The sequence below is a fragment of the Diorhabda carinulata genome, chromosome 8 (assembly GCF_026250575.1).
Source record: "Diorhabda carinulata isolate Delta chromosome 8, icDioCari1.1, whole genome shotgun sequence".
Classification (NCBI taxonomy): Eukaryota; Metazoa; Arthropoda; class Insecta; order Coleoptera; family Chrysomelidae; genus Diorhabda; species Diorhabda carinulata.
The window spans coordinates 2,980,417-2,993,110 of record NC_079467.1 but is presented as its reverse complement, the minus strand read 5'-3'; the positions used below and the strand labels follow the sequence as shown (position 1 = coordinate 2,993,110).

At 32.2% G+C, this 12,694-nt stretch overlaps 2 protein-coding genes across 10 annotated transcripts in view; one reads left to right on the top strand and one right to left on the bottom strand.

The window, feature by feature from the left end:
• Window positions 1–12,694, bottom strand: part of LOC130897454 (uncharacterized) — a 77,950-nt gene that overhangs the window by 44,268 nt on the left and 20,988 nt on the right. The gene's annotated exons all lie outside the window — the stretch shown is intronic.
• The window catches only part of LOC130897446 (probable beta-hexosaminidase fdl), a 126,345-nt gene that overhangs the window by 102,035 nt on the left and 11,616 nt on the right, over window positions 1–12,694 (top strand). For all 9 annotated transcript variants that reach the window (XM_057806296.1, XM_057806295.1, XM_057806297.1 and 6 more), the window contains exon 2: window positions 8,182–8,339. In XM_057806296.1, the coding sequence (XP_057662279.1) occupies window positions 8,182–8,339 (158 nt within the window). The remainder of the gene's footprint in view (window positions 1–8,181; window positions 8,340–12,694) is intronic.

Here is a 12,694-nt window from a genome sequence, read left to right as displayed (position 1 = left end):
CTCGTTCGAAAGCTCTAATCAAACTAGCCATTAATTTTTATACTGTAATGTTTTTTTTTCTATTCGTCTGGTGAACTTATAAACACTGTCTTTCACTTATTAAATTTATTTAAAAACTTTACACTACACATAACTAACTTTTATGATAATAAACCAACTAACTCTAAACAATCTCGTTTATATATCTACAACTAAGTTCTCAAAAATTATAGTGAATGAAAAAACGAAGCAAATAAATTAGTTCAAAAGAAACAATGTAAGCAAATCGCATGCTATGAAAAAACTTATTTAAAAAAATATCAAGAGGCTAAATCCTAGAATTCCCTTATAACGGGACAGTGCCGGCTTCATGTCGGGGACGATCTCGTAAAAATACAAAAACAAGTTCGTCATAGAGGCAATTGCCATGGTGTAGAACATTTTTTTTCCATTAAATGACAAAACAAAAAAAATTCTATGTTGGTTTAAACGCCAGGATAATAATTGTTTAGTAATGTTTGTGGTACTCAATTAATTGTTCATAGTTATTGAGAAAACATTCATATTGAAAATTTGAAATAGAAAATCCGATGTTATCAATGAAATTCGAATAATTAGAATAGTTTACTAGGTCCACATTATAATTGACCTACAGAGTGAGTTTTATGTATGGAACTCCTTAATTATCTTGGAAACAACGATTTTTATAAAGGGTCTTATGATACGGCCAGTATTATAGTGGTATTTATATTGTTGTCAGATCTTTCCTTTTTCCGAAAAAATAATGAACTTTGTAATTTCAAATAGATCACCCTGTATATTTGTCGCTTTTCGAAATCCTTAAGAAATACTTATTATTTGTCATCCGATGTTCCCTATACCTAAATGTCGTAATTTCGGAGTTAAGCTACATTTTATCTTCGCCAAAGATAAAATAAACAAATTTTAATAATATATATCCTAACCGAAGTCCCATAACAAGATCTATTGTCAGTAAATTAGTAAAAAAGTTTTACGAAACTGGTTCAGTAAAAGATTTATCCAAATCAGGGCGCTGAAATAAAATAAATCTTTAGATGTTTGTGTCCTGTTAGAAGATGATCCACACAATGAGTACTAGACAAATATCCAGGGAACTTGATATTTATTAATCATCTGTAATTAAAAATTTACGTGATAATAAATTCCATCCATATAAAGTAACGTTGGTTCCAGAGTTGTCAAATGACGATTTTGATAAACGTGAAGAGTTTGCAGACCTAATGATTGAAAAATGTTACAATCTAAACTATACAAATTTTTCAAGTAATCGACATAATTGTAGATACTGTTCACGTAACAATCCTCGTTGGATGCGTGAATCCCACACCCAATATCTCGTAAACTGAATGTATGTGCTGGAATAATAGGCGACAAAAGAATTTGTCCCTATTTCATATAGGGTAACTTGAATGGTTCGGCGTATTTAGGTTTATTAGAAACTAGTATTATATCTGAGTTGGCTCGCATATTTCCACATCCAAGTATTTTCAATTACTTTAAAAATCTTCATTACGAGTAATAGAAATTTTCAGACAATAACAGTATCCCAAGCGACAATATGTGGCTCTGTATGTAATTAATTTTTTTAGACAATTAACCTAAGGGTGTGTATCGTGCACAGTTTGAGTAGGTTGAGGCTACTCATTGAAATAATAAGACACTTTCTTCTTAGAACAACTATTTAAAGAGACCACCAATTCAAATAATTTAAAATTACGTTGGAAACGTACAGTTTATTTTGTGTCTTGAACGTTATATCATTGATATGTGTATCAAGATGATTCTTGTAGATTATTCACTAAAATATAAAGTGACAAGACAAAATTCTTTTTATTGAAGCATTTATTTTATCAGAAAATGTCTCTTTTGTATCGTTTTAATGAGAAAAAACATATAAACACATAATTTAATGAGATTTTCAACATTATCTTATACAGAACATGGCAGTAACTGAGAAATTCATATTCCCAATTCAAACAGAGGAATGGATATGGATATGAAACAGTTTATCTATTTTTTAGTGTTTATCGTCATTCTAAAATATCATTTTTATTCGTTTTTCAAAAATGAATTACTTAAAATAGTCGTTAATAAATAATAATACTACCACATTATACTACTAATTGCTCCTATACATTCTCCATCATAACTCATAAAGGAATCTTTGAAATATAGTCTACAGAATTGGAAACGTTTTTTTTTTCTTTTGAAATGTCTTGCAATTTATTTCAATTTAGATACATAATGAGTTCAAAGCGTTAGTGAATAGATTTTACTTGAGGCCTACAGCTTTTGACACCATAATAATATATGAAGATGGAAACTATTAAAGTAAAATAGCTAATTATGAATTTCTTCATATGGAAAGGATAATTATATCCTCAACATACGTAATCTGCTAATATGGGGGATATGGAAGACATATGTATTAATAGAAATTTAGTCACAGATCTTCATGGAGATTGTGTCGAAAAATGCAAATCCCATAACGTCCCCTATGGAATCTACCTCACATTTTATCGTATTTTCACACAAGATTTCAACATTTCGTTTTTCACTCTTAAAAAAGATCCATACGATATATGCGAAGCATATAAAAACATCACAGATGAAGAGAAAAAATCTAAGAAAAAGATTATGAATTACAACTTGAGGAAAAGAATTTTTCTCGTTTTGAAAAGAGATAAGAACAACAAAAATATTTCAGTAGCGGTCTATGATCTTCAAACAGTGTTCCAATGCCCCAAAGGAGACGTCTCAGTTTCTTAATAAAAGTCCAAACTAATTTAACAATTCATAAATTAAAAAATAATTCATTTAAGAGTTATACGAACTAGCTACCTGTGTTTATAAATACCTATAAATAAATAAAAAATTTTCATTGCTTCAATGCTTACTGATGAATGATAATAATTATAATTTTCAAACCAAAATATTCCGATAACGGTACACAGTATCGAGTTTCTCCAAGAGTACTTTTTTGGTCTAAAATTGAAAGATGTTCAAGTTCAGTTTAAATTTTGTTAAATAAATCTAATATTGAAAAAGTTATGTTCAATACTACTTGATACGAATCGTGTAACTAACCCCCTCTATGAGAGTCAGACATAAAAACAAATTCATTGGAGGTATTAGCTTCCCAAACATATTCGTATAAAATTTCCATACAATGTTGCCAATAGCTGAGGCAAAATCGTATAAAATCTGTATATTTTTTTAATCAACGCCCTTTATCTTGAACCACAAAGATTTTTCAGTTTTTTATCTATCCTAGAGACGAGATCGCCTTTTTTTGAAACACTCTGTATAATCTCATATTACATGAAAAACTTGTACATGTATTTGAACCCGATGGAAACGCGAACATTATTTGTGTACAGAGACACCCTTATATCTTCAATAGAAACCGACATTTCATTTGAAAACTTTACGATCGCACCATAAAACTATCATAAATATTGGAATTCACTGGTTCAATTTAAGTGAAATGAAAATTTTACGATCAAACGTTCCCTGTTCTTCCATACAAAAATAAATTACTGTAATGAACCGTACACTAACCACTCCAGGTTTGGAATTTGTTGAAATATTGTAACGATCTAAAACTAATAACTTGAGATACTATTTACAAAAGAAATTTCATCAAATCGGTTTTATTTGTAGAAATATTTCGTCCATGGTGTTAAAACCATCAAGGTTCAGTAGGTTGATGACAAACAATTATTTCTATTCTATTCAGTTCAAACCAAATTGATTAAAATGAATTTGGGAACCACGTGGCAACACTGTACAGACGCCATTGTACGTTCGTAAAAAAATTTATTGAATTATATTTACGCAAATTAATATAATAATAATTACTTAAAAACGAATTTTGTGATTGAGCTACAACATATAAGAATATAGTATATGATTGTAATAACTAATATTTTATTATAAACTAGTCACGTGATTTATTCGCAACTACTGTCTTTGGGGCACAAAGGGGCCTATTTTGATTATGTGATATTTCGATTTATTGAATTTTACCTCAACATTCTGAAGAATTAACCTTTTAAAAATTTGATGATAGCTAAAGACGAAAACGACTTGAGGAATCACTAGTAGACTTAAAAAAAGTATGCAAGAATTTGACTGAAAATAAAAAATGCGGAATAAAATAGAGGGCAAGAACAAAATTAAAAACTTATGATAGCAGTGATTCTGAAAATAATACAGACAATAATCCTCATTGCTTTTACTGTGCAGAAACATTCTCCCAATCTAAATTTAAATTGCGTAAATTGTCAATAATTGAACTTTTCTTCAAATACAAGAAATAAAAATTTAAAATTCACTTTTTATTTCACTCTTTTATTAAATATTGAGGACTATATTTCGATTCATTAAATTTTATTTGAAAAATACAAATTTGTATATACATTTAACCAATTTTTCTTTAATTATACTTTATTATTTGAAACCTCAAATAGTCCTAAGTGCCGCCCTTCCTCTAAATAAAATATATAAATAACTAGAAATTGTTTCCAAGCCCTGTTTGTAGGCAAATAAGTTTGAAGTTTGAAGGTAAACCAAAGATGTTGATTCGATTGGTGATTTTTACCAAAAAACGTTTCGATTTAAGAATTTGTTTTCATTAGTAAAAGAATTTGTCCATCATCATTTAGCAACGCGTAATTATGAAGCTTTTTCATACTGGGGAAGTTACTTTTACTATGTCAAGAATAAAGATTTGGTGAAACGAATCTAAGTAAGTTCATGGAAGAATTGGAAGATTAAAGCTTCAAAGTTTGTGAGTACTCGGTGGCAGCTAGGATAATGTCAAATGAATCGTCATCAGTTCGAGTTCTCAATTCTCAATTGAGTCGAATTCGTTCACAGTTTCGAATCAAAGCATGCAAGTATAGAGTAGAGAAAGAAGAACGAAGAGAACTTCGTAAAAGACACGATTGTCTGCGAATAAAGTAAAGTCTATGGCAACTCGAAACATCAAACAACAGCTGCAATGTAGCAGAAACTGGTAGCACCTTTTATTCAAAAGCACTTGGGAGCGAAATCAACAACCGTCGACTGGAACATTCGTTGGGAAAAATATATAATAGAAGAAGAGATTACGTAGAAATGTAGCTGTTTCTTGCGAAGAAAATGTTGATTATACGGAAAGCTAGTTTATATGCGATTGACTAAAGTAATTGGTTTAGGTTAAGAAGCTGAACAGCTCTCAATATTGTTAGTTTGAAGGGATTACTGAAAGTCGCAGTCTCCAAAACAAATTTTTTTGTTTGGTTTCTATTAAAAAAATGTTCACTTGAAGCTTGGTACTACAATGTCGAGTAACACAAACGAAACTAGTCCGGTCCAGCCACAAAGATAATTTTAGCTTGGCGTATAAGGATAATCAGTTTTATCGCGGTATCACCAATTAATCGTCAAATTTACCCATTGTCTTAATCATTTTACACACCTTAAATGAGGTGATGAAAATAAAATGATATACAAATACCGGGTCTCAAAAATATATAACGGGGTTTCAACGCTTGACCACATTAAATAGTCTAAAAGATTGAGACGAGTTATCGAACAGTTGTGAAGATTTTATTCTATATTTTTGTTTGGGTGTTGTTAGGAATGGTTTGGAGGATTGATATCATGTTATGTAAGCGACTTCATTTCAACCCTTATTCCCTGTCAGCAACCCTAAAAAACATTCCTCAAAACACCCAAGCAGTAGTATTAACAAAAATTTCCACCACTGTTCAATGACGTGCAAAACTCGTCCCTATCCGTTAGACTACGAAGACGTTCCCAGAAGTAGCTGGCCTGACATACAGATGGAGGTAGTTGCTTGAAAAAGACGCTGTTTAGTATTTGATTGACAGCCTTCAATAGAGATTCAGTGAATTTGTAAACATGGAAAAAATTGATCATCGTTATGTGGTACAATACTTTCATTTGAAAGGCCTATAAAAGCTGAACTTGATTCTACTATGAGTGAAACTACTCCTTCGTTATCAACGGTGAAATATTGGGTAGCAGATTTTGAACGAGGTCGTACCTGCGAAGACCATCATCGCAGTGGCCGACCAAATGAGATGACGACTTCAGAAAAAGGAAATCCACAAAGCGGCACTGGACGATCGTCGACTGAAAGTGCGCGAGATAGCAAACATACTATGGGTGCTGCATTTGCTCACTATGGAAAAAAACTGCGTCGTGAAGATGTTTCCATCGAGTGTTTGGTAATGTTTCTGAGAAATAAAGCTGAGCTTTTGCACCGTTTTATAACTATGAATGGAATATGGGTCAATCACTTCTCACAATGGACTGAAAATGGTGAACCAGCTCCAAAGGAGGCAAATTCCGTTCCATCTGCAGACAAAATCACGGCATCGGTTTTTGTGATGTGACTATACTGAAAAATGGAAAACGGCGAATATTATGCGAACTTATTGTGAAGTTTGGGCGAAGAAATCAAGCAATAACGACCGCATTTAGCTAAGAAGAAAGTACTGTTTAATCAAGACAAAGCACCAGCTCACACATCCGTTATTGTAATGGCCAAAATTGATGAATTAAAAGTTTTCAAAGGTTTTCCAACAATGAGTAGGTGAGTGAATGGCTTGATGATTCCTATTATAGAAGGGGTATCGAAGTTATTAAACATTGCTGAGCTAATTGTATGGACCTAAAAGAAGATAACGTTGAAAAATAATTTTCAAAATTTTTGTGTTTTCTTTTTTGGGCCATCCTCGTATTTAACATGATAAATATGATCAAGCAATAAAACCCCTTTATTTATTAAAACGTTGTATTCTGTTTTCGAAATATTCTTATCAATTTATATAAGATGATGAAAAACGATTAAGACAATTGGTAAATTTGGAAGTTCCTTCTCCAATTAAACAGGTGACGATTAATTGTTAAAACCATCCATCTAAAACAGAGCGAGTCAAAGAATCGTACGTGAAAGCCATAAGCGTTGAATGTGAGTACCTTTAAACAGTTTTTCTACAGTAATTATTATTTCAGTTTTAGTTTTGATCCAGGTCAGCTGATGGTAGAGACGCAAACAACTTTCTTTTCATAAATCCTCATTAATAGAAATCACTTAGTATAAGATCCAGCATCTTGCTTCAAAATTAAGCTCTGTAACTTCTCTTCCAACTTAAATGAGAAAACAACCAACACAGTACAGTATCAAAATAAGAATTTGAGGTGCTAAAAAGTAAAGCCAATTATATTTCCGATGGCATATAATACAAAAAATATCAGGGTGAACTCACAACATGCATTGAGGATTTTCTGAGCCCAAATCCGCACATTATGAGTGTTCATATGACCAGTAAGGTAGATTCCAATTTCCAATTTGTCTCTTCCTATTCAAGTTCCCAATTTTTGGTATTTTTCCAAATACTCTACCTCTACCTTTGATTCCAAAGGAAGTCTTTCTTATCCATACAATTAGACAGCAACACCGGAGTACCTCTAATAGATATTAGTTATTTTCAGCAACATAATTCGAACCCCCTGAATATTTGAAGGATGTGGATAATAAAAGATGTCTTTGCAAAACACGTGCTTTTCTGTAATCATCATATACTAGCCCTTTCTAAGGGATCACGATGGAGACGTTGCGTGTGCATGCCCATCGCTATCCATGAACTAAACTATGTATTATGAAATGTTTAAGCCTTAAGAATAGTAAATTAGTCATACTTGAAGATACTAAAATATTAAATAAAAAAGTCTGATTACATCGAACTATAAGAAAATTTTTCAAACTCCAAGTTTGAAAGGAAATGAGTTCTTTAAGTATTATTTGAATCAAAATTATGTTGAGAGACTGAGGATTCAATTACTCATAAACAACGAAGCAGAATGAAGAAAAGAATGTAATTAAAATTAAAAACATAATTGATAAAAACGTTATATAAATTGACTATTTATAATTAAAGGTGAGGAAGTACTGACAAAATAATTATCTGTATCTCTCCACGGAAAGATATTAAATGAAATTTAAAACTATTTTGATCGTAGAGAACCAAATAGTACGAAAGTTATTGACGCTCAACAGATGAGATTTCAATTATTGATTCAATAACAAATAACCAATCAACAGTTACTTAGTAATAATTTATAGTAATATATTTTTTGTTTCAGAGATCAGGCGGAAGGATGAAGCAAGGAGATCTGCGACGGACTCTTCTACTTGTTATCCTGTTCTGCATTTTCCTTTTTTTCTACTTATATTGGCAACAATCCACCAAATACGTTCCCACTGTGATTTATAATTTCAAGTACAGTCACCCGACTTCAAAGTTAGTAAGATATTTATGCTTATAACTTTAGATATGCATTAGCTAACTCATATGAGCAGAATTTGAACTTTAACTTGAACATTAAGTTCAGTTTTTCATCAGAATAATAAATATGAATAAAAAAATCGAGTATTTCAATGATTCATTTATGGCTAGGTATTTTGGTGCATCCCTTGAAGCACCTTGTGATAGACGACATTCTTTGGTTTATTATCAGGCGCAAGAACAAATAACGCAGATGGTCTTCCCACCCATGAACATGTCACATATAATTAACCATGATAAAAGGAAGGATTTTCTATATTAAGACTAAAAACTTTCGAAGATTGGCCTTGTGATTTGTTCATGGTCATAACGAATGCAAGACGGATCGGAAAATTCAACTGTTTTAAACTCAAATGGCAAATTGGTTGCGATCATCAGGATCCTCTGAAAGGGAACATCATAACTTTCAAATTTTCTCTTGAGTATCGTTACGTAAATCACATTGTTCGTCAATTTATTTGCCACCAAGCGCGTTTCGTTGCACAATTGTGGTTGGTGCATTTTTCAAAGCTAACCTTCCCGTTCCCATTGTGATTTATAATTTCGTGTACACTCACCCGATTTCATGCTTAAAACTGTAGATAGCTAACTTAGACGCACCTTGTGATAGATGATATTTTCTGCTTCATTATCAGACGCAAGAACAAATAACGCAGATGGTCTTCCCACCCGTGAACATGCCAAATCTAATTTACCATGGGATAAACTTGGATTTTCTAAATTCAGACCACAACATCTCAAATATTGTACTTGTGATTTGTTCATGGACATGGCAAATTGGTTGGGATCCAAGGGATCCTCGGAAACGGAACATCATCATCTTAAATGTCGGATTTAATCTTTTGAAAACAACCATTGTGTTTTTGAGTGTTTGCTAGAAAATTTCTTTATTCAAGTATTTCGCCACGACGTAATAAATGTAATGGCTCATTTTACAGAATTAATAATGGCAATTTGACTGTCTCACTAGAGCGTAAATTTCTGGTGTTTCTTAAAAAATCTTCAATGCGTCGCAATATTCGTAAACAATATTAATTGGTTCAATACGAACGCAGAAATCTGTACTGCAATCGTATAAAAACGCTGCTAGTTGTTAATCTGTGCGATTTGATCGACAAACTTCCTCATTCAATTGATATTCCTTTTCTCAGGATATTTTATCTAGTATGTTTGAAAATAGTCGTTTGTGGGAGCAAATCGAAGTATTTTTTTATTGTTGCCATGAATTATTTTTTCAATACTAACTAGGCTGAGGCCCAATTCTTTAACCCCGTATCGCGTACAGTCCTACGTCCGTCTTCCAAAGTGAGTTTTTCTACAGCGCTGACATTCTCATCGGTAACATTTGTTAAATAATATCCACAAAAGTACATTCGGAAAACTCACGCGTGTTGAATCTCCAGGAGCAGCGTAGCTCTGCAGAGATCTAGGCATTCGAGACCCGCTCGCTTCGCTGTTTCGAGAAAGAATCTGTTAAAATTATGAATAAAGTAACAGTGTATTTATAAAAAAAAATAAATACATTATCAATTGGAAGATTATTTCACTTTGAGTTTTGGAGGTATGTCCTTACAACGTTAATGGTCGGAGAGAACTAGAATACCAACTTCCTAACGTTTATACATTTCTGGATTTTATTATCAATTCTCTACATAAACCTATACCTGGTTTTATGACCTGTAGCTCGAAAACCTTGTAAAATATATTCTTTGACAAGGTTAAAATGTGTTTTATGTTTCAAAGTAAAACACTTTATTTCAAAAATCATATTAAAATCAATTTTATGAAAGTAAAAAAAAAGGATTTTTGCTTTCAATATTCCCACAGAATCCATTTCTCTTTTATATAAACGTCTTACTTGGGCTCGTGTACGTAGGAAACAATAGGATGGTAGAAAGATGTAAATAAGTTGGTTTTTCCTAAAACATGCACTTAAATTGGAGAGAATCAAGTGAATTGTATGCTATTAGGATATCAATAATAAGGTTTTAAAAGAAAGATAACTTGGAATTATCAAAAGAAGACATTTTGGAATTCTGAGCTAGAATGATTGTTGTTTTATTGGGTTGTTCGGGGAAATCTGTACCTGTGTTTTCAAATACATAGCGCGGTCGTACCAATACATTTATCGAAACGTCTATTTTCCAGCTGTGGAAGACCAGCCACTGTTTCTGCATGATCATTATTTTCAAATTATTTCCATACATTATACAAGTTCTCATATTGACAGTATCTGTATATTACGCATGCAAATAATTCTTTATATAAGTAATTCTCCTCGTAAATTTTATATTAGAAAATAACTTCAGACCGAAATAGCCATTGTGAATTATTTAATTAAGAATACGACTCACTATACCCCCTTATAAAATGTTTTCAACCATCATTCTAGGCTTGTTTTGGAAAATCTCCACGTGGGGTCAACCATCATTTTTTATTCTTTTCGTATTACTTTACAACGACATCCGAAGTAAGAGATCGTGTAATCTGATCATTGGTCGTAAATTATTAACATGGAAATAACGACCAATTTGAGGTTTTAAGGGCATGGAAAGTATTGTATGTTGAGATCGTAATATGAGAAAATTTCAAGAAAAATAGTCCAGTGATTCTTTTTATTAATAATACTCGTAGGTAAATTCAAACTTGAGATTTTTCCCTTCTAATCTCATTTGTCTCTTATTTGGTGTACTTCCTCCTCCCTCTGCGTTATCTAGAGTTTTGGTAATATAAAAGGAAAAAGTTTCAGAACTTGATGCAAAAAATTCCTGAGTAGATGATTTCAGAGCTCTATAATAGAAAAAAATTTGAAAAATCACCAGAGTATATAAAGAATAATATCACCACAAATATACTAGAACTCACTTTGATTTAAACTTGAGTGTTGATAGGTGAGGACGATTTAGAATACATTCCGAGCTTTTAGTGAATTTTTGAATATAGTGGTAGGTCGATAACAAATTAATTTTTCAAAAAACTGGAATGTAGGAATTGAAATAGTGTCTACTGTGCCACAATACGTAATCAAAAAAATATTCAAAGTGCTTGAAGAAAAACCAAACAAGCCGAATGATATATTACAGTCAATTAAATTGTTTTTACGTTATTCGTTTCCATTTCTATGTTGTTGACTAGTATGTTGTTTAATGTTGTATCTCTATCTAGCACTTCTAATTAATTCATTGCTCTCTGACGATTTTCTTTGAATTTCTAATTTCCTTTTGTAATATTTTCGTTTGCCTTTCTTTTTGCCAATCTGTTTTTCCCTTCTAATCTCATTTGTCTCTTATTTGGTGTACTTTCTTCTCCCTCTGCTTCATCTATATTTTTGGTAATATAAAAGATGTTTCAGGACTTGATGCAAAAAATTCGTGAGTAGATGACTTCTGAGCACTATAATAAAAAAGCTGAGAAGATATTTGAAAACTTGAAAAGCAGATATAAAGAATAATATCACCACAAATTTACTAGAACTCACTTTGATTTAAACTTGAGTGTTGATAGGTAGAGGACGATTTAGAATACATTCCGAGTTTTTATCGGATTTATTTAATGTAGTAGGAGGTCGATAACAATTTAATTTTTTAAAAAACTGTGCCACAATACGTAATCAAAACAATATTCAAAATGTTTAAAAAAGAACCAAACAAGCCGAATGGTATGTTACAGTGTGTTGCCACGTAAATTTTGAGATAAGGCAACACTTATGGGAATAAGTCAAATCTGACATTGTCATCATAAAGTTTGACATTTTTAATAGTGAACATACTTAGAACGTGTTGTCATACGAGTGCTATTTGAGTTGTTTACAGATTCTTAAAACATTCATCTTGGTCAAAAAACGGATTTCTGGTGATATAACATCATCTCTAGCCACCGAGTTTTCCTTCTTCTTGTTCTTACGTTAGGACTAGGTCCTGTATTTTCATCAAGGGTTTGCCAGGAGTAGCTGGGACCAGCTTTCATACCACCTTATAGGTGGTCGTCCATGAGGTCGAGATGTGTCTGGTTTCTTTTCTGTTTCAGTTATCCTGGTTTTCTAAATTCAATCATGGTCACACTTAGCTATAGGATGAATTTCATGAAGGTCGTCGGGAATCGACTCTTGTGTCAGAAAACCTCCTCCCATACAGTTAATATTGCAAAATATTTGTTCTCGTTGGATACCCCATAATTTATCATTCGCTCAGAAAAGCTGGTATCCATTGGTGAGGTTAGATTAGATTAGGCTCAGAAACGCTCATATCCATTGGTGCAAAGTGCTTCAAAAGACATATCGTCACTGTTCTATTAGAGCAACGTAGAAAGCT